At 43.2% G+C, this 23,294-nt stretch overlaps 1 protein-coding gene across 1 annotated transcript in view; it reads left to right on the forward strand.

Moving 5' to 3' along the window:
• DOK5 (docking protein 5) overlaps positions 1-8,181 on the forward strand; it is a 152,286-nt gene extending 144,105 nt beyond the window's left edge. The window contains exons 7-8 of the mRNA XM_021677816.2: positions 123-243; positions 8,050-8,181. Coding sequence (XP_021533491.1) covers positions 123-243; positions 8,050-8,114 — 186 coding nt within the window. The 3' untranslated portion in view covers positions 8,115-8,181. The remainder of the gene's footprint in view (positions 1-122; positions 244-8,049) is intronic.
• The last annotated feature ends 15,113 nt before the right edge of the window (positions 8,182-23,294 follow it).

Raw genomic sequence — 23,294 nt, forward strand, 5'->3', positions numbered from 1 at the left:
GGAAATGCCCATTGATTTGCCCACCAGCTGCTCTCAGGTTCTGACTCCCAGCGCCCCAGTTCTCAGTCAAGTCTTTTCCAGCCCCAGCGTCGCTGACACACTCCTTTCTTCCCTTTGTGCAGCTCCAGATGAAAATGAGCGAGCGGGCGGCCTCCCTGAGCACCATGGTGCCCCTGCCCCGTAGCGCCTACTGGCAGCACATCACGCGACAGCACAGCGCTGGACAGCTCTGCCACCTGCAAGGTAAGCGCGGGGCCAGGTGCCCGGGCAGTGCGCCTGGCAGCCCTGTGGTGGGGGAGCACAGCCAGCCTGGCTGTCCCCTTTCCCCTGGGGCCAGGGCCCCCATCGAGGCCGCACTCCGGGGCACGTCCTCGATCACAGCGTCCTGGGGAAAGAGTTTAACATGCAGATTCTTCTGGAAGTGGCTGAGCAAACCACCTTGATCAAACACCTGCACAGGGTGTACGCAAGAGGGGTGGGGTCCACGCGGCGAGAAAACAGGCTAGTAATGCGCTCGGCACCAGCAGCATCAGCATCACTTGGGAACTTGCTAGAAGGCAAATGTTCAGGCCCCTTCGGGGATCCTGAAAGTTCCAGCATCAGGCACTCTGGGGTTGGGGCCCAGCCATCTGTGTGTTCATCTAGCCCTCCAGGTGATTCTCGCGAATGCCCAAGCTTAGGAACCATGTGCTGTTGGAAAGGGATGCCCTGGGGCAGGGCCCTGGGTTCTGGTTCTGCGGGGACTCTAAGCAAACCCTAGGAGGCCTGTCTTCCAGAAAAGTGGGCTCAGAAGCGGGATACAGAAGGGCCCATGGTGGGGACAGCAGGAATAATTGGAAAAAAATTTTAAACATTTTCTTATCTTCTCAAATGCAGCTTTTATGGTTTACAGTATGCAAGAATACCTTGTGCATATGTAACTTATAAAAAATAAATAGGCCTCTGTGGGGGACCCCTGCTGAAGAACTTTGCATGATCAGCTGCAAGACGCCAGAACTTGGAAGGGCATGCGTGAGACAGCACCTAGTTCACATGCAGTAATCTGTCAAATAAATGAATCTGAGAACAAATGAAGGGCCACAGAGGTGGCCATAAATAGCACTGACTGTTCGCTAGTCACTGAGCCTTTTCAGCCCTTCCTGGTGGCCATTTCTCCCCCAGAGAGCTTTTCCCGTTCTTTCTTCCTGGAAGCCTGGGCCTCTCCCCCCATCCTAGGTCAATCTTTTTCATCTCTAGGTCTTACCTCCCAACTCCAAGGTAACCCTCCCGGACTCCCGTGTAACTGGCGTGAGATCTTGACTATGTGTGCTCCCAAGACGAGGGTGCTGACCCCCATCTTTAGAGGCCTTATCCCAGTGCTCACATCATGTTGAATTGTGTGGCTAGTGGACTCATCTTCCAGGAAGCAGTAAAGCCAAGGAGAGCTGGGTCTTTTGTCCTCATCATTTTATCCCCCAGTGCCTTGACGCAGTGGCCATCCTGAGTATTTGTTGAACGAATGTGTACTGAGGGTACTTACATTCTAGTCTTTGTGACTGTAAGTTCTGCTCCCCAGCAGAGAACATGGCACAGTGTGGATGCTCAGAAAATACATCCTGAGTGCCTGTGTGAGTGAACAAGCTTACTTCCCAGGACATACCCACAGAGAGAGAGAGAGAGTTGGGTTAGATCAGGTTGTCCCGAAGACCATTTGTTCCCTAGCATGTTCACAAATTTTTGCAATATTTGAATTACATTATCAGCATTTTTCTCATATGCATACCCTCTGTACTATTATTCAATTTTATGCGGTCTCGTCTCCTTAAATAAATTCCTTTTTGTAAAGAAAATTGTATGCCACTGCCTTTATACTATTATAGCAGCTGGCTGTGGTTTTTTTTTTAAGATTTTATTTATTTATTTGAGAGAGAGAATGAGATAGAGCATGAGGGGGGCAGGGGCAGAGGGAGAAGCAGACTCCCTGCTGAGCCAGGGACTCCAGGATCATGACCTGAGCCAAAGGCACTCGCTTAACCAACTGAGCCACCCAGGAGCCCAGCAACTGGCTATGTTTTTTAATATACAATAAGATAAATAGCAGTTATTTTTATTTATTTTTTTAAATTTTTTATTATGTTAATCACCATACATTACATCATTAGTTTTCGATGCAGTGTTCCATGATTCGTTGTTTGCATTTAACACCCAGTGCTCCATGCAGAATGTGCCCTCCTCAATACCCACCACCAGCCTAACCCATCCTCCCACCCCCCCTCCCCTCTAGAACCCTCAGTTTGTTTTTCAGAGTCCATCGTCTCTCATGGTTCGTCTCCCCCTCCGATTTCCCCCCCTTCAGATAAATAGTAATTATTGAAAGTTTAAAGAAGTATGAATAACATAAATTCACACAAAGCTATTAAATTGCTTTGTAACTTGACTTTCTACACTTAACCAAGATGATCTTTACCAAGAAAGCTTGTCATTTTAGATTCTGCATGTTGGGCCTGCAAAGAGAAGTTGGGAACCAAAGTGATGTAGGCTTCATAGGGAGGAAATTGACAAGTGACCTTAATTCCTGAGATACCGAGTGGCAATTTGAGAAGTCGGTTTGCATCAAAGGTGATGTACGGTGGGATTTCCCTAGAATAGCATGTTTGCAAAGAAGCACTGACAGTGGGGTAACCTGAACACTTAGGATATGTTGCAGTTTTAGAAGTTATTAGTGAAGATCCCAGAGCTTAAGAAAAGATGCCATGTGAAGAGCATACTAACCTTCCTCTCCTTAACTAATCAAACTATCCTTAACCCAAATGAGCAGACATTCGTCAGGAATGACAAAGCCTGAGGGTCTTATCAGGACCCTAATGGTATAATAATACTTTACAAAATCTTTTGGGGTTTCAAAAAACATCTTTTTAGGTATAAAGAGGATGTTGTGGATACCGTTACACTCTGTTTGTATGCTCCCAAGGTATATAAGGCTGTTCTGACAACATCTACATCTGGTTACCATGAAGGAAACAGCTCTACTTCCACAGCATACAGACACATTTTTTCAAGAACAACAAAATTTGCAAATTCACCTGCACGCAAAAAGCCCCTATTAAGGGTGGAAGGCCATACACAGCTCACAGGTCTGGGATGATTGTCAAAGACCAGTAATCCACTAATTCCAAAGTAATAGGAGTAATAATGGTAGCTCTAGAAGTAGAGAAGAGCTATACACAGCATAACAGCAAAGAAAGAAATTCGCATTCTTTGAGAAGTTCCCATTATTTCCTTTTTTTTTTTTTTGTATCATCGCTGACATATATTACAAAAATAATGCAGATTAACACGGTTACCTTAGCAGAACTTGACAATGATTTGAAAATGGTTTTTAAAAAAGGATATTTTGTAATTCACCTTTAAGGTCACAGAAGCTTTGAAAAACTATTGAAATCTGTACTCTGGTCATAAGCGGGCGATTAAGGACCAATACATCTCTCATCTCAAAATATATAATTATTACTTTGCATGTTACTAAACTATGGAAAGTAGAAACAAAGATTAATTCTAATTTGGACCCAACCTGTATAAAAAAAACCACTGCTAATGACCACGGTGGACTTCTGGGTGGGAAATTCTAAGCACTGACAAGCCAGGGCCTCTATGTACACAGAGGACTGAGCCTAGGATCGCATGGGCTCAGCAGCAGCACGGGACACACACACATTGCTGGGAGCTGGAGGGTTGGCCATTATTTCCTTTTATCAACGCTAGCATGTCACAAATCAACTCATCAGAATTAAACTTGGGTTTATTCCCTTTATTGTTTTTATTATTAATTATCCCTACAATCTATCACTCAAAAATAATGAGAGATTACTGTAAAATCAGGTTCAGGTTTCTTGGTATAGATTTTTCAAATGATCACAGACATAGGAGTCCCGGAACAGTAATTCAAGGATAGTGATTTCTTAATTTCTAGTGAGATTAATGGCCACCACAATGAGAATGAATACCACAGATTTCCTGCAGAGCTGATGGATTCTCAAGCTTTGTATTGATAATCTATAGGGTTTTGAAGATGATTGTGTTCTAGGTTTTGAAGGTGATAATTGAAGCTTCTCTTGGTTGCTCTTTGTCACATTATGATCTTCATTGAACATGAATTTCCGTTTGAGTTCTTACAGTTTTTCCCTGTTTGGCACACGGATAATACTTGCTGAATACTCTAATATCTTAGAGTATCTGTATGCATGAAAATGGCATGATAATTGTTTCAGAGTTATTTTTTGCTTTATGTTTTGGTACCAGTTACTCCATCAGATTATTTGCTTCTACATACTTTTGTTCCCCGTGTCGGTGAATGTGTTTAATTTTTATATTTGATTTGTACCAATGTTTACGGAGAGATTTCTTCACCTACATGTTCTGCGTTGATTTGTCTACATTTGTTTTATCTTGTGGATCACTTTTGAGTCACCAGTATTCATTGAGATACAGGGCCAATATGTGGTCTATGTGTTGTATGGGACTCAATTTACCAGTAATTTGTTACCTTAAGAAAAAAAAAAGTTCTCAGACTACCTAAAATTATCTTGTTTATTAGAGGTGGTCACTTACATGACAAATAGGATCAGTTCGTGTGTTGATCTGCATATGCTACCTGTCTTCCTCCTTCCCCTCCCCCCACCCCCAGAATAAAGTTGAAACTGGAAGAAAATGAATGACATCATTGCCTGTGTGTGCCATACATTGAGGTTACATGGCCCATGATGTCTTCTTGTTTGATGGTGTTTGTGAGTTGTGACTCCTCTGGCCAGCTCATTTGCCTGGGGGGGTATTTCAGGATGACTTTTCCAGATGACAGATCTGGAAGCTAATCTTGGAAAACATATAGACCCTTACAGGGACATTGGTCCATCTGGTTGGAGAACAGTTCAATTCCTCTCCAAATTCAGTCCTACAGAGCCACCTCCTGGTTGGTTTTGGAATTATTCTCTTATTATTCCTGTCGGTGGTGGGCAAGAGGGGCTGGCTTTGACACAGCCTGGTGGGTGAAGACAGATTTAATCCACCATCATTGCCTCTCCTGCCCCATTTCCAGTTTTCATATCGAAATGCCTTTGAGGGTTGAGCATATACAAAATCAACACGTGAAAGAGGTTTATCACGAATCCTGGAGGAAATTCATGAAAGAGAAGCGTTATCAAGTTGAACACTGTATTCACAGGATTCTTTCAGGAATGCATCACCTAAAATAACCACAGAGCGGTGGGTTCCCAAGTGTGTTCCGTGGAGTATTAGCCCCAGTAGATATGGCTCTTTCCCAAAACAGTACTGTAGTCCAGTAAGTTTGGGGGAAATGCTCCATGTTACGTTAAATTCTCCTTTTGGAGTTTGAGAATGCCAATCACTGTTTTCAAGGTTTCGAGATGTCCTGCCATAAAGAATCTGTTTAATTTTGTTTAAACTAGAGCTCTGCAAATTTATTTGCACATGAAACCTGTTCTCTCCTTTTTTAATGTAAATAAACATGAACAGACCACTAGTGAAGTGCTAGATTTGTTCCTCACAAGGCAGACAAAACATACTGAATGAGTATCTTTTATGAAGATAGCCTTTCTTAAAGACCTGCTTGGGGGTGGTAGGAGACAGCAGGTGTGTCCCTCTTCAGTGGGGGCCCTTCTTAAACTCTGTCACTTCCTTTCAAAGTTATCCTCTTAGGAATCTTTCTTTTACTTCAAAGGTGCTCCATTGCTTAATAGTTCCAGAATCCTTCTAATGGAATTGCCTTGGAAGACAGTGTCCCTTGTTTATAAATAAGAAGAAAATAGGTATCATTTATCAGATTTGACTTTAGATAATTTTAGGAAATCAGAGATTGGCACCAGATGTTTGTGTCACCATCTTCCTGATATCCTTCACGTTGCCGTATATGGTTCTCCTGACAACACTTGGAGTTGGAAAAAGCAGGACTGTGTTCTCCATTTCCATGAAGGCAGAACCTGAGACCCTTGGAGGTCAAGTACCTGCTCAAGATCACATGGCTAGTGGGTGGAGGGACTAGCGTTAAAACTCCTTTCTTTTATCGTATGTTCGTACCCGTGAGAAGAAATTCTGCCACCATGGGTGTCTCAAAGGCACATACCATAGAAAGGAAAGAGCTCTTCCAGAGGATTGGTTCCAGCTCATGCAATTTTCGTGTTTATTTTAACGATGGTAGATCCCTAGAAGCAAGTGGCTACTTCAGAGACATCAACACTGGTTTTTCAATATTAATTCTAACACAGTCACATATGTGGTGTGTGCATCAGTTAAGAGAGAATAGATTAAGATCTGAGCAAATGTGAAAGGGTTACAAATAAATGAAAGTCTCAAGCTCTCATGTCTATCAGGATCAGGGAGGATGTGCAAACAGTGAGACAGGGCACGGATGGGCGTGGTGGGGTCCCTGGTGAATCCCAGGAACCCTGGGGCAGAAGAAGGGACAAGAGAACAGGGAAATAGACACCTTTATGGAAGTTTGAAGTTAACTATTGACCATCAATTCCAAATGCTTTATGACCTGTGCAGGCCGGAGAAGAAGTCTGGGCCGAGATAGGGTCTACGGGCTGGTCCCAGCTCATGACCTTTGTGTGACCTGCAAAAATATGGGGCAGGTGATTCTATCCATTTCCTGGCTTTAAGCTAAAAATAGCACTGAAACCAAACCAGAAAGATTCTGTTAGCCAGCATGATGATCGAGGCTGCAGGGGCTTCCATTCTGATGTGACCCCAAGTGAATACTATCAGTCACTTTTCTCACATACTTTCACAGTCTAATCAGTGATAAATGAAAGTTCAGGAAGGGCTTTGTTCTTGACCGAAGATTTGGGTTTTGCATCCATGCCGTTTGCACACTTGTCTGCTTCCTGTGGGAACTTTTATCAAACTGTAATAAAGATGTATGGGGTATTTACCTGAAGTCCTCAAACTCATTAAGTAATCTCTACACCCAACACGGGGCTCAAACCCAACCTCCTAACCATTTTGAACACAGATTGTATTTTCTTTCCACTGCACACATATTCATACCCACACACTGTAACACAGAGAAACAGTGTTAATGAGTTTAAATACTACTGCCAGCAGGTGGCAGTAAAACCTCTTGTTTGTATAAAATCAAGCACTCTGTTTACGGGATCGGCCAACCAGGGACTGCCGGCCAAAGACAGTCCACTGTCTTGTTTTTGTGAACAAAGTTTTGCTGGAGCATCCATGCCCATTCGTCATGTATGCACTGTGGTTGCTTTTATGCTGCGGGCAGCAGAGTTGAGTGGTTGCAGTGAGACCGTATGGTCTGCAAAATCTAAGATACTTAGTATCTGACCCTTTATAGATGAAGTTTGCCAACCCCTGTCTTATCTCACAGAGGCTGCTAACATGGGCCCTCTGTGTTGCCTTCCTGACTTCTTCACTTGTCTTGGTTTGGAGTCCAAGCCTGAAATTGATAAAGCCTAAGGAGTCCTTACAACAAAATTTCCTAAGTATAAATATAATATTGGCATATAATTTTTTTTAAGATTTTACTTATTTATTTATTTGTCAGAGAGAGAATGTGAGCACAAGCAGGGAGGGAGAAGCAGGCTCCCCGCCGAGCAGGAAGCCCAACGTGGGGCTCGATCCCAGGAGTCTGGGATCATGACCTGAGCCGAAGGCAGACACCCAACCATATGAGCTACCCAGGCATCCCAGTATTGCCTTATTTCTAGTCCGGTTTCCAAAGAGTGTCCTAGACAAAAGTTTTCATAGTCCTATGATTCCTTCTCATTTCCCTTCAATATCCTGAACAAGGAGTTGATGAAGATAAAAAATTAAGGAGGAAAGTAACCGCTAGTAGTCTGATCATAGCTCAGTACAAAGACCACGTGCAAATGAGATGTTAATCATGTAGTCTCTCCTGACTCTTATTTGAGCGCCCTCGGAAAAAAAATCTGATGTTGTATGTTACTTATTTCTCTGCTATAGAAACCTGTTGCTAGCTAATTTGATCGCGTGCTTTCTTGAAATATAACCGCCGGTTTTAAATTCTTTTCGGAAAAGATGTCACCAGCCCTCTGAAGCTTCATCGGACAGAGACTTTTCCTGCCTACCGATCGGAGCACTGACAGGAGCTGCCGAGAATCGAGAATCGTTGTGTGACACACTTGTGATGTGTTGGCCGCCGCAGATCCACCAGGAGGCCACAGGATGACAGTGAGGGGAGCCACGATGGAAAGAGGCGGAAAGTCCTGGCTAATTGTGTTGGTCATTGGGAAACTGCAATGCAATATTTGTCTTTTTCTTTCTTTTTTCTTTTTTTAAAAAAATCTTAGCGTGATTGAAACATGCTCTATAGATATCGACTTTTTGTTCCCTCTTTTACAGCTGGACAGAAAGGAGTCGATGCCACAGAATGATTTTCTATTGTAGATACCATGTCCCTTGCACTTCTCTGAATCTATCCTTTTGTGGATTCTTGTGATTTTCCTTCTGAGTGTTTCAATTGTACGACAGTCAGTACTGATAATAAAATGGTTCTTCATTATTTGTTATTCGTTGATACCGTATTCCTCAGTTGTTACTATTATGGTTCTGGTTAACTACGGGAAATTATTTTTTATTACGTTACCAATTAGTTAAATCAGTGCTTTGACTGGCTCTTACCTATTAGGTTAAGAAATAACTTTCAAGGACCCTTTAGTCTTCTTTTCAGGGTTACAGTTTTGCTCTCACACCATCTTCCTCCTACCCCCTACCTTCCTTTTTTTTTAAAGCCTTTGTTTTGTTTGGAGTCCCTTCGTAAAACATTTTAAAATAAAAGAGCATTCTTCACCCCTATGTTCTTTGGATTCTGGTGATCTGGTTTTCTCTTCTATCTTCGGTATTTATGAAGGTATGTGACTATCTTCCTTAGGAGCCATGAGCGGTCTGGCATTGCCCTTGATTTAGTGCGACCATTTATACATTCGCCCACTTACTCATTCAGCTGGTCTGGATGGAGCATTTTTTTCTAGTTCCGAACACTGTGCTCAATAGAATCCAGGGATAGAGGGCTAAAGAGACGAAGGCCCTGTCACCTTAAGTGCAGAGGAGTATGACAGGGAAATAAAGTTGCAATTATAATACAGAGTGACAACCGCCAAATGGGTCCCCAGTGGTCATGTGCCTCTGAAGAGGTGGTCAGTCTATGCCCCAGGCTTTCCGACTGGGATCTGCCAGATGGGAATTCCATCTTGGGAGGTCCTGAAGCTAGAATGGTTATGGCTGCATGGGAAGGAGAGATGGTGTGTGTCTCGGTCACTACCCTCTTGTCAATAGTATTCCCGGATACAGTATAGGGCATCTGGTTAAATTTGATATACGATGATTTAAGTTTTTAGTGTAAATATATCCCAAATATTGCATGAGATATAGATATACTAAAAATTATTTGTTGTATATCTCAGATTGAAATTTGATGGCATGCTCTGTATTTTTCTTTCCTAAATCTGGCTGTCCTATTTCCCAGGCTCTAGACCTGTGCCTTACACGTAGCTCATGCTTGAAAAATACGTGATAATTGAATGGATAGATGAATAAACTCTTATCCTGGCGAAAGAATTCTTCCCATAAGGGGAGGCAAGTTAATATTGATTGTGTACTTTCTCAGTGCCAGACACTGAGCTAGGCCCTTCTAAAATTAGTTTTCCCCAGAAAAATCTTTCCTGTATTTTCTAGGAAAAAAGTGAGTTTTACTCAGGGCCATAAAAAAGGTTCATTTTCATTTGTGCTCCTTCCCAAAAGTGCATAATTTCTCGAAATGGAGATTGACCGATGAAACCCCAAAGGACCTGCTAAAATCCAGATCTGCCTAGAGAAAATCCCCCATTGGATCTGAGTTAGTTTGGGTTTCCAAGGACACTGTTGGTTAGGCTGTGTTTGTCTTGGAGGTGGAAAAAAATCGGGGGGGAGGGGGAAGGAAGATTAAATTCAGCTAAGAATTAGAGGATTAGGGACACAGACATGACACAGTGCTAATGGCTTTGCTGGAATGCTTTTGTGTTCTCTGTGTTCTGTGTAACTACTTTCCACATTATGTTAGCTCATCCTCCTCTCCCAGGTGTATTCAGATTCATCTTTTAAAAAATCTGGTTCGCCACAAACATTTGACTATTTCTTCACCATTTATTATTCCTAACTCTAGCTGGCTCTTGTTTTTATTTTCTTTCTCTTCTAAAACTGTCTCATAAGAGGTTCTCCCTGGTTCCCGGGGCCTTGGCTGCCAACATGGGGGCTGATGTTGAAGAAGGAGATAAAGGAAATGGAATTAAAGAAATAATTATCATTTTAATGAAGTCAAAATTGCTGAAGCAAGTCTGAAGCTTAATGAGCGTGTAAAAAAATGTCGCTGAATGTAGTAAACTACACATCAGAAGCTCCTTTAGGATTTTTTAAAAAAGAAACATTCGACCAAAAAAGAATTAGAGTCCTACTTGGTTTCCTAATGGTTTTTATTTATTGTCAAGCACCATTCTAAGTGCTTTACCTGTATTACTTAATCTCCACAATGGGTCCACGAGGTAAGTAGAATTCTTGGTTCCATTTTACAGATGGGGAAACTGAGCTTTAAGGAGCCTTAATAATCTAAATAATATGCCCAAGATCTCTTAGCTTTGTTGAAAGGTAAACGGTGACACATTAACATTTTCAAGTTTATTTGAGCAATAGTCATTTGAATTGGGCAGCGCCAAACCAAAGGTGGCTAGGGGTGCTCCGGGGACAGGATCCCAGACAGGAGCCAGGGAGAGGTTTTTATAGAGAAGATGAGGAAGCAAAGCAAAGAAATCATTTGATTGACTCTAGTTTAAGTGGTTGCTTTATTTGAGAAAGGCTCGTGATTGGTTGTGCTTGAGTTTCATTTTCTAGGATTCCCATGCATTGACTCTGGCTTGCGTTTTGGTTGGCTTATGGAGCCTACTGGCGCCTTAGCCCCACCCCATCCTTGTTTAATTACTTTAACAGCTACTAAAGGGCAGACTCACATTTGAACCCAGGCAGTCTGATTCCTGAGCCTACTATATCGAGCCCTAACACGTGCTGCCTTAGAAAGCAGCACACTTTTCTTTAACGGGTGAGAATCTAAATATTTTAGGCATATGGTCTCTGTTTCTGCTGTGCAAAAGCAACCATAGATAATACATGAGCCGATAGGCATGGCTGTGTGCCAGTAGAATTTTATTTACAAAAGCAAGTGGCAGGCTGGATTCACCCACCCTGTAGTTGCCAACCCCTACTCTAAATTATAAGAACCTCAAATACTCCCTTTTATTGGTTTCAGGTTTGGGATCGAAACCATGAAAAATTTAAACACCTTAATCCTGGAGCTTAAATAAAGAGAATAGGGACTTGAACTGATTTTTCTTTGTCTTTTTCTAATCTCCAACCCAGGTGATGACCATGTAATGTAAGAAAAGGGGGAGGTTTTCAAAGCCATGTGGATTTGTACATGATTCAAACTATATTCTAAAGCACCCATGCCAACATTGGAAATGAGCTGAATCTGGAGGTTAAGCTACAGAATTCTTCTTTGACATAGTTGTTGTTTCTGCTTTAATTATATACTAAGAAAAGCAACAATTTTTTTGGTGGGAGGTGGGATGGGGGATTGGTGAATAAAGTATATGTTCTGTGTGTCCCCTTTGCATACAGGGCCAGTGATATAAAGATCTTTTACTCAGTTTGAGGCCGATTAATGTAGTAGTTATTAAAATGCTTTCTAGGGTGAGACTATTTGGGTTTCTGAAAGTCATTCATTCATTTCCCAAGTATTTATTCAGTATCATCCCTGGGTGTGCCAGGCTGTGTGTGGGAGTTTCCAGGAACTGTGTGGGTCCACTTATATGTGGATTTTTTTCCATAAATACAGTACTGTAAATGTATTTTCTCATAATAATTTTCTTAACATTTTCTTTTCTCCAGCTTACTTTATTATAAGACTATAATATATAATACATACAACATGCAAAACATGTGTTAATCAACTGCGTTATTGGAAATCCAACTCCTAGTCAACAGTAGGCTGTTGGTAGTTAAGGTTTTTAAGTTAAGGGGAATCAAGTTATTGTCAGGTTTTCAACTGAGCAGGATTCAGTGTGCCTTACCCTTGTGTTGCTCAAGGGTCACCTGTGTTAACAAAATCTTCTTCCCTCTAGTCCCAGGAAAAAGCTACATCCATTCTCAGATTCCCATTAAGACAGCAAACTCAATATTTTCCATTCACATTGAGGTTTTAAGTTCTTTGGGTTAAATATTGGAGGTAAGGCTGCCCATCTTCTGAAGAAAGTCAACAGTTGGCTGATTTCAGAGTAAGCCCATTGGCTCAATCTGTGATAATTCGATTCAGCCAAGGCAGGACCTTGTGATAATCATTTGCCTACAGCTGTGCTGAATAAGATGGAGCCACCCGCATTCTACTCTCTGAGCTTGTAGTTCTCAAATGTTGGCAAAAGATACTGGGGAGCCCTTGGTTCTACATTTCCAATCAGTGTCTCTAGGTAATTCTAGGGCAGGTGGTATAAAATCCCGTCTTAAACCTTGAGGAGATAGAAATGGTGAGATTTGGCCCCTAGAGGCAGTCATTAAGGTGTTCTTAACTAGGACATGGCCAGCAAGTCAGCAGGAAGAGCTGGGATGCCAGCAGATGTGGGAATTCGGGCACAGAGGTACAAATGTGATTCTGCATGTGGGCTACCCACAGGATGGGGAGATGTGTTGTGATTGTGGCTCTGGAAGTGGGCTCCCACATGGCCTTTTCAGTGCCTTGGGGATATTTTCTTTGTTGCTATAACAACTAATAAGGAGACTTGGTTTGACCTTCTTTGTTTCTCTAAGATGCCTGAAGTGCAAGGTCTTCCCACACTGTTCTTTTTTAATAGGAAACCGCCCCCCAAGAGCTACCTGTGAAAGCAAAGCACAGACTGGAGAAGATGAGCAGGGTGAGGAAGGGGCCAGAGTCCAGTTGCTATTGTTGACGACTCAGGGCTGAGCCACTAGCCAGCCGGCCTCCCACCCCTCCTCCTGCCCCAGGTTTCTTCCAACCTTACTGCAACTGCAACTTGCTTTTCTTTAGCCTTTGGTACTGTTGCATTTCCCTCTGCTGAAAAGCAGGAGCTGCTTGAGCGAACTGAAGATGTTGAAGATGGGTAAAGATCAGTGTTTTTCGTCTGAGCTTTGGCAGACCGTGACGGCTCCGTTCTGGGTCTCTGTATTGTTTACATGTTGTGTTTATTTGCTTGTTTACATTGGAAACCCTAAGAGGCAAAGAACCAGTTTTAATCATTTGTCTTTTCAGTAGGTAGTTACCCTTTCTAGGCCCAAACAATGTGGCGCACATGGAAGCCCTCTTTTAGAAAGGGTCTGCAAACTGGCCAAAGTCGACCTACATCCTGCCCTTTTTTTTTTTTTAAGATTTTATTTATTTGGAGAGGGCATGAGCAGGGGTGGGGAGAGGGAGAAGCAGACTCCCTGCTAAGCAGAGAGCCCGACATAGGGCTTGATCCCAGATCCCAGGACCCTGGTATCATGACCTGAGCCAAAGGCAGACGCTTAACCGACTGAGCCACCCAGGCGCCCCTACTAACTGCTTTTGTAAATAAAGTTTTATTGGCACAGGGCCATGCCTATTGGTTTATGTGTTATCTCTGGCTGCTTTTATGGGACATCTGTAGAGCTGAGTGGTTGTGACAGGGCTGTATGGAAAGGCTTGTTGGGTCCTGCTCTGTATGAGCCCGGCTATCCCCTGGCTGATGGCTAAGATCCTTGCTACTGCACATGTCTCCCATCTTCGGTGTTACCTGTGAAATGAATGTTCTCCGTGCACGGGAGTGCTCAGCCCTCCCCCATGGCAGAGGTCATTGTTTCTACAGTTCCACTGGCTTAGAAAAATCTTACCTTCCTCCACTCTTGCCAAACTGACCCTTGAGACTTCAACTTATACACCAGGTTGTCGGAGTTCCTTCCTGAGACCCCCAGACCAGACAAAGTCACCGGTCCTAAGTTTTTATGAAGCGTTCATGCATAGCGCACATTACTGTTTAGAATGACATTTTCCTGTGGTTATTGGATTGTCTGCCTTTTCCATGCTTCTCAAGCTCCTTAAGAGCAGGTGTTATATCTGTTTGGCTTAGCTTTGTACTCCCGGTACTAAACAAAATACCCAGTGAATTTAGTGGGTGCTCAATAAATATTCATTTTATAAAGAAATGGAAAGTGAGTCCACAACAGATGCATCATTAAATCACGGTATACGTCATATGGGTTCTACCTCGGATGAGTAGTCTCTCTCTTATAGAGAGGTCCATGCTGGGAAGCTCTAACATTTCTGGAACTCGTGTGTGCTGAACATAATCCTTACATCATCCCTGTGAGGTGACCTCCTGTCCCCCATTTTATGAAGTAGAACCTACAGCACTGAGACTCGAAGCAACTTGCCTCCAGGACAGTGTAACTCCAGTTTCGACACTCTACTTCTACACTTGGGTTTCCCAGACTGTGTGCTAAGGTGCCCTGGGGTGCCGCAATGAACTCACAGGGGTGCTGTGCGTATACTGAGTTTTTGCAGGAGGCAGTGGTACTCAACATGTATTGGGCCCTTGGGAACTGCTGGCTAGAGGCTGTTCAATTTCCACATTAGATCACACTAAATTCACTTCTGTGATGCCCTTTTTGGGAAGCTGGGTTTTGGGAACTTGCTCTGATAAAAAGCAGAAGTACTTTAGCAAGGGATTAAGTCGGACACTGCACAATATAAAGATGACCAGTAAAACTCATGCTAATAACTTAGAGTTTTCATTTTTCCTACGATGACCTAATAGCAAGTGAGAAACATGGTGATGAGTAGGGGAGAGCTTGGCATTTCATGACATTTCATATTCCTTAACTGGCACTTCTGCTTTTTGCACAAGGAGCTCTGCATTTTTGTTGGTCTCACAGATTCTGTGGCCAGTCCTGTGCAGAAGGTGCTCCTCGAAGGAAGGGCGAGGTGAGCAGGACAGCGGATTATGTTCGGATGTCTTTCTGGGCCTCTCTCCTGCTTCCACACGAGGCTCCCACCCAGAACTGGTGCTCACCTTTTAAGCTTCCAGTCCAGTCATTTGATAATTGACCTCTGTTGAAGACACGGGGCACAGTTCCTATTTTGAGCGAATGCCCCAAGCCAGTCACAGTGACTGCACCTCGCTAAATACTGTAGAATTATTTTCCTCATCACTGAATTCCTTTTAAACTTGTACCTTCATAACAAAGAAAGAGAATCATTTGGTTATCAAAGGAAGCCAGCCCCCAAATTTACTTTCCTTTAGCTGTCATGCAAATCGTGAGCCAGAGGCCTAGCAGGATGGCTTTGAAGATAAAGATCACAGTGCAGTCCTAGAAAGGTTTCAATAGGGTTTCTGATGATCCTGTGATTTACTTGGAGAAGGAAGAAAAGAGCAGAGAACAATAGGAAGAACGGGCTCTGAAGTTATAAAAGCCCAATATCTAATTCTGGTCCTTTCGTTGCCTGGGGGAAATGTCAGTTAACAGTGAAGGGGTCAGACAGGGCTTGACCAGGATTTCCTCAAGTGCATTCCAGGAGATGCCAATGCAGGTTCCTGGGGCGGGGGAGGGCGGGGAGGAGGGCAGTTTTGTCCTTAAGTGAATTTTTGGTAAATGTAGAGTCAGACTAGTTTTTTTTACTTTGTGAACTTCTTGAAGCCGGACATTGAGTAAACGTAATGTAATAGTCTAGAATAGGTGATCGGATGCAGAATTTTTGTCGCAACTGGACTTACACCTGTTTGTCAGGTTGTTGTTGGTACTGAATTAGCAGCTTTCAGTGACTAAAGGTAGGTGAAGGCAGGTCTCCTCGCTCTCACACATGGCCATTGGAGAGCAATTTACAATGTAGTTGCGCCAAATTTTCAAACATTTGCTAATAGTAACTAGCCATCAGGTACAGAAACAGTGATATGGCCCGAGGGGTGAGCTCCCTGTACTTTAAGATGCTCTGATTGTGGTAAAGATTTCACTGAGGTGGATGAGACCATATTCTAGCAGCAAGATTGAGCTAAGTTTCTAGTGGGAGGTGGGAGAGTCTCCCAGCTATCAATCGAAAGGAGGACCTGTTGGGAATCCTAAGCCTGCAAGGGCACCATTTTGCCAGGTGAAGGTTCCTGGGTCTGCAGGAGTCTTACTGCCTAATCCTGAAAGGGATCAGAATGTCTACAGCTTTTCTAGCGATTCCATGGATTCTTAGACACCCCTTTATTCAGCAAGAAAAACCACTTTTTTTTTTCTTTTTTTTTTCTTTTTTTTTTTAATTTTTTTTAGATTTATTTATTTATTTATTTGACAGAGAGATAGAGAACACAAGCAGGCAGAGAAGCAGGCAGAGGGAGAGGGAGAAGCAGACATGCTCTGCAGGGAGCCTGATGCCGCTTGATCCCAGGACCCTGGGATCATGACCTGAGCCGAAGGCAGCCGCTTAACTGACTGAGCCACCCAGGTGCCCGAAAAACCACTTCTGACATCCATTATGCTAATGCACAAAACTTCTGGTCTTAACCAGACATAAAGACAGCAGAAGCTGCTTTTGGAGTGAGGGATTTGATGAGTATTTTTTTGTTTTTTTTTCTTCTTTTTGCAGATCCCAGCTCATAAATTCTGGAATGTAGGTTTCCAATGAGGGTGTTGCAAGTATGAAATGTGTAGCTTAAAATGAACGTCCTCCTATATCACCCTCTTTGTTGTCTTTACTAATTTAAATTTTATTATAGATAGTACAGTAGTTTCTGAAATTTAGGAGAGCTCTTTTCCCTGGGGCATCCTTTAGGATTGGGGTTGTGAGGACCCCATTTTAGGAACTGATGGGTGTGAGGAAAGAATCTCCATCTGGGTGCCTCTTAGCTACCGAGTAGTTGTGTTACTCTGCTCCATGCACTTAACCTCTCTAAGGATTCTTGGATTCTTCTCTCAATGATGTTGGGATAATAATAAAAGTTATTTTTTAAAATGCCTTGCAGGCTACTACAAAAGAGAGTACAAACTAGAAAAGTTCCAGAGATAGCTGAAATGCAGACTCTTGACCCAATATCCCCAACTACAAAATAACAGCAGGTGTTCTCCTGCCTGCCCATGTGGTTAAGACCCCAGAAGTCATAGGCGCCAAAATTCTTTGAAAATTGTAAAAATACTTAAACTTTGGAGTTCTTCCCAAATCAAGTGCCTCTCCTCCAAGATGGCATGAAATGAGAGACTGTGTTTAAAATGAAAGATGCTTCTGGCCTTATTTATGAGACAACCGTCACCTCCATGTTGTAGAAGAGAGAAAAAGGGAGTAATACTGAATGAGAAATTGCTATTTTCCAGAGATTTTTAATAAACTACCTTGTCTGACCCTCACCTACACATGAGTGGTATTATTTTAGGAAGAGGAAGCTGAGATGCAGAGGAAGCTGAGAGGTAGCAGAATTATTTAAATTCTCACAACCGGTGAGTAGGGATTGCCTTGAATGAAGCTGGTCAGAATTCTAAAACAGGCATTGTTTCTGGTACACTGGGGAGCAATTAATTATATTGTTCTGCTTGGCCTTGGTGTTCCTTGCTGCGCAATGGGACGGTATTGGCTGCCTTTCCAGAGTATGCCAGTGAGAATTACAAGTGGGCTTGTCACTATTTCATCGAACAATCTGTCAGCAGTAAGAGACAGCATTAGTTTTTTGGATTTTGTTTTTGTTTTTTTTTACTAAGATAATTAGTAATGGTCATATTTAAACTGAAGGCCAAATTCACATGCCTGTGGGGGCCAGACAAGTAATGCCAATAAGGGAGGTTGGGCCACGTTTGGGTAGTAATGGAGCCCCGGTTCAGTGGGGCAGCCAAGTGTTGCCATGCAGAAACGTGAGGCCAAGAGTTGCTAAATCATCAGGGTTTTTGTTTTTGTGTCTTTGTTTAATTCAAGGCTGGAACTCTGGATTTGTGAAATTTCCCAGCTTTTAAACATTGGAAACTAATATAAGCCAATATAAAGAGAATCCGTGCTGGTTAATGCCTCCTAGGTCCAAAGATAGAAGGAAAAATAAACATCTGTGAGCTAAAATCTAGAGTAGACCTTCCATATAAATCCCCAAATGAAATTGGGTTTGCATCGGTATTAACTATGGTTATTAGCTATTACTAAAATAGTCTTACAAGTGGGGACAGAGACCAAGAGTTGAAATGCACAGGGAAATGGCACCATGTTTCTCAGGGTAGGACACAGGGACCTTTCTTCTTTTAATCTTGTTCTTCTAATTATTTAATATTTTTGTTCCCTTTTCCCCCCTGAGCCATTTTTGAGACTTTAAAGCTCTAATCCCTTAATTCAGTTTCTTTAGCAATGGCAGCATGGGAAATTTTGTCATAGACATGACAGTTCAGTAAATACCTTTATCCAGATGTTATTAGTCAACTAGCCAGTGTGATGAAACCACAGTTTTCTGGAAAGACCGCTAATGCTGGGAACTTGGTCTTTGCTTTCCCTTAAATTTGTTGAAAAAAATTTGTATTTGTTGTTCTTCACCAGCCTTCTTATAGAAAATCAAACTGATACAATATTGCTTTGGTGCTGGAGTGTTATTTGATATGGAACATCTAACATCTGTCAAAACATGTAAGATCTATTTCTTCGAGAGGCAGCAGCAGATTGGATCCAACATTTAAGAATGACAGATAGTCATTGAAGCCAAATGACTCTGGGAGTGCTTTGAGGGGAATAGAAAATAAAGACTTGCCTCAATATGGGAGGTCATTCCCCCGAGGGTTAAACCATGGGCCATGGGATCAGAGCGTCTGCTTTGTTTTCACTCTCAACACTTGTGATACCAAATGTGTGGATTTTTTTTTCCAGACCAGAAACCAGTTCTGGCACCAGCAGGTTGTCTTACAATTCAATTCTGAGTCCCCAGAGTTCATGAAGACCCCACAGCGGGAAGGCTCAGTCCCACAAGACTGTCCCCATGTCAGCTTGCTGCCTGCATTTCTGACCAACTGACTATGAATCGGGGATTGCCAGGACATCTCTTCAGGTTCAGTAATTTGCTAGGTCAGCACACAGCACTCAGGAAGGCATGTTATCTACTACTACCAGTTTATTATAAAGGATGCAACTCAGGGGCAGCCCAACAGAAGAGATGCATAGGGCAAGGTATGAGGGAAGGGCATGGAGGACATCATCCTCCCGGGACCACAGGATGGTCACCAATCCCTTTCCAAATACTGTTATTTAGGGGTTTCTATGTAGGTCTCATTGCATAGGTATGATTGATGAGATTATTGGCCATGGGTGATTGGACTCCCATTTTCAGTCTCTCCCCTCCTCAGAGGTCAGGGGTGGGGCTGAAAGTTCCAATCTTCTAATCAAGTCTTGGTCTTTCTGGCAACCATTCCTCACCTAAACTCTATCACCCGGAGATAACAAGTGTTGGGTAAAGACCAAACATGAATTATTGTCACAGATGACCCTAGGATTGAATCTCACCTTCTACCGTTTATTAGCTACATAAACCTGGACAGGTGTTGTTACCTGTACATGCCTTGGTCTTCTCCTCTCTAAAATCACTGAAACAACTTCTAACTCAGAGTTAGTTGTGATTACTGAGTGAGCTAATAAGGCCCTAGTATCTGTTTTGATGACAATGGCTATTTTGATGGCTGGCCAACGAAGGTGCATGGTTCTCTGCTTCTTAGATAGTTAATATGAGTATTCCTGTAATATGTCATATGAACGTGAAGGAATTCAAATCAAGTAGAATAGAACACTGGCATTTAACTATCCCAATACTCTGAAACAATTAGTGTTTATAGCACTCCAGTTAACATAACATCCACCCTTTTTATTTGGACAGTTTGATGAATTTTGACAAATTTACACTGTCCTATAACCACCACCACAATCAAGATCTAGAACATCCCATCACCCCAGAATTTCCCTCCAGTCCCTTTGCTGTCAGCTCCCCCTGTGGCCCTGGGAAATGACGTATCTGCTTTCTCACCCTTATAGTTTTGTCTGTTTTAGACTTTCATATAAATGGAATCATACAATATATAGTATTCTTAACTTGCAGGTAAAATAAATGTAATGTGTTACAGCCAGCATTTAAAAAAAAAAAACTGAAACAGAAAATATCAGAATGAATCCTATTTAGTAACAGCAAGTATAACATGTAAACCTTTTGTTTTAGGGGTGTGTATATGTGTCCTGTTTCGTAACCTAAGCGACATTTTTCACGGTGTGCCAGAATCAACAAAGTTAAAACAAAAGGAAAAAGACAATCCTGGGGCCCCTGGGTGGCTCAGTTGGTTGAGCATCTGACTCTTGATTTCGGCTCAGGTCAGGATCTCAGGGTCCTGAGATCGAGCCCCACGTTGAGCTCCATGCTCAGCGGGGAGTCTGGTTGGGATTCTCTCTCCCTTTCCCCCTCCCCCCCTGCTCGCTCTCTCTTTCTCTCTCTCTCAAAAAATAAAAATAAAAAAAGCTTCTTAAAAAAAAAAAACCAATCCTACTCTAATAGTCTTAAAATGCTCTCTGATACATGGAAGTAACTTCCATTTCACCTGCCATCTGAGCCAGTTTTTCAGCCAGAAGACTAGAGGTTGGAACAAGGAGAGCTAATGTGTTCTTGTGTGTTCACCACTGTGCCAGGCACAGAACTCACACATTATCTCGTTTAATCCTCCCCACAAGCCTGGACAGAGGCCTATCTGCCTCTTACAGATGAGGGAAGTGAGGCTTCAAGAAGCAAAGATCAAGTCTTCACAACCAGCAGAAGGAAAAGTGAAAATTCAAACTGTGGGAGATTAAGATTAAACACTGGGCATGTGGTTAGACAGGTGCTAGGACTGAAGAAAGAAAAGAATAGGAGTAAAAATATAACTTAAAAAAAGCCCCATTTCTGGCTGCTCCTAGATTATCGAACTGCTAATGGACAAATACTACTTCTGAATCGCCAAGCCCTGTGCTGGATGCAGGAGTCAAAGCAGGCAGAAGCAGATGTGTGTTCTGCCCGCAGAGAAGACGGGAAGGCATCCAAAACTGGGTAGTCGAGAGCATGGGCTTTGGCTTCACACCCAGATTCTAGTCCCTGCTCTGCCACTTATGGGTCCCTTGACCCCTCACAGGACCCTTAGCCTTGCTCAGATTCCAGCTTCTATGTCGCAAGACTTTGTGCAGATTCAAATAAAGTAGGGTTTCTCTGCTTCAGCACTATGGATATTCGGGGCTGGGTCATTCCCCCTTGTGGGCGGGACAGTTCTGTGCCAGCCTGGTGTTTAGCAGCATCCCTGACCACTATCCACTAGATGTCTGTAACATCACCCCACCACCAAAAGTATCTCCAGTTGTTGCCACATGTCCCCTGGGAGAGCATCCCCCCATTTGAGAAGCACTGAAAGAAAGCAAACCAGACAGTTGGTTACCCTAATCCTCCCCTCGCAGAACAACAGAATATTCTGTCAAGTCCTGTTCCTAGTTCAGTTCACCAACCCTGACCGTGAGCTTTGATTCCCAAGAATCGCGTTCAGTAGCGAGGGTTCCGTGTGTCTTGCTGTCCAGGGGGAGAGACCCCGCTGAGCTGAGTTTGGGGTAGCTTAGGTCAGGAGAGCACCCAGAGGTGTTTTCTGCCTGCTGGGCTGCATCCAGCAACATTCCTGTAGAGGGAATAGCACTTGAGGTAAAAATTAGCAAGTCGGTAAGATTTAGCCAGGCAGAAGTAGATGCGAATGACACACCTATTTTTACTGGCCTAGAAAGACACCGCCAGTGTCTTGTACCAGCAAATAAGTGATTTATGAAAATGAATACAGCCTGGGGACGTGGTTGCGGCAGACATGTTAGCAAATACACAGCGTGACCTCACATCACCTCCTCATTTTGCCCAGGAGGCTGACGGAGGGCAGAGTGGCCCAGATTCTCTCCTTCTAGTGGAAGCCTAAAACCTCTCCCTGTTTTCTGCTACACTCAAACTTTCCTGACCTGAGTGGTATTTTCAAAGATTTGGTCATTCATCGGAACTAGAGAGTTTTGTTCTATAGAAATTAGGGCCATGGGAGCCACCATTGCTGCCTGCCTGCTTGGGCTCCATTTTTCTCCCTTACTGACCCTTTTCCTTATGAACCTGATTTCCTGTGAGGGAAGCAATGATTCCACTTGAAAGTACTTACCTTTCCAGATGCTCTGGAACATCGTAGAACCCAATTCTGGCCTGCAGAAGGCTTCCTTTCCCCGGTAAAACAAAGCCTTTTATTCTTCAGCTTTGGCACTTTCCTCTGGATCTTGCCTGGGATATAGGTGGGATGCCTGTAGGTGACGTCCTTTTCCTTCCACGAGGAGCAAAGACACGTGGGAAGGATGCCAGAGAGGAAAGTAGAGGGACATGGTTCCTCTGTGGACCCTGCATGGGCAGCTGTGCCAACCCTGGACGGCCCTTGCCTGGAATTATTTCATATGCAAAATTCCTGTGTGGGGAGCCACTTAGATGGGTCTCTAGTATCTGGAACCAAACATAATCGTAATTGAACTGTTAGGTATTTATTTCCATGGTGCTTGGCAAGCGTTGTGAGCATCACAAATCTGTAGGCCTGTGGGCTGAGTATATCCTTTTTGTGTGCGGGTTTTCTAGTTGATGGCGTCTTTACTTGACACTGCCGGGGCCCCCTTGTCTATTAGACACGGTAGGTACGTGGCCTGGGGTGCCTGGGACCCATGATACTTTTTTTTTTTTTTTTAAAGATTTTATTTATTTATTTGAGAGAGAGAGAGTGAGAGACAGAGAGCATGAGAGGGGGGAGGGTCAGAAGGAGAAGCAGACTCCCTGCCGAGCAGGGAGCCCGATGCGGGACTCGATCCCGGGACTCCAGGATCATGACCTGAGCCGAAGGCAGTCGCTTAACCAACTGAGCCACCCAGGCGCCCCCCATGATACTTTTAAAAGCCCATAAAAATCTTTTACACTCTTTTAAAATCAGAAGAAAAATCCAACTTGGCTTATATTGGTCTTTTTTTACAAACTCAGTTGTATAATATAAATTTTAATACCATTTTATGGAAGAAGGGGCCCACGAAGGCAGAAGTATTTATAGGCCCATGAAAGTCATCATGTGACCTGGGGTATCTCTTCATTTCAAGAAGGAATTGGTCTCGCTTCTTGTTCATTTTCCGTTCCCAAATCTTCCTTCTGTGGCTACAAGAACACGCCTTCATTCAACAGAGGAAGCCAGGGGCACCAGAAAGGGCTTCTGTGTTCAGCAGAACC

Source organism: Neomonachus schauinslandi, chromosome 10 (assembly GCF_002201575.2).
Source record: "Neomonachus schauinslandi chromosome 10, ASM220157v2, whole genome shotgun sequence".
Lineage (NCBI taxonomy): Eukaryota > Metazoa > Chordata > Mammalia > Carnivora > Phocidae > Neomonachus > Neomonachus schauinslandi.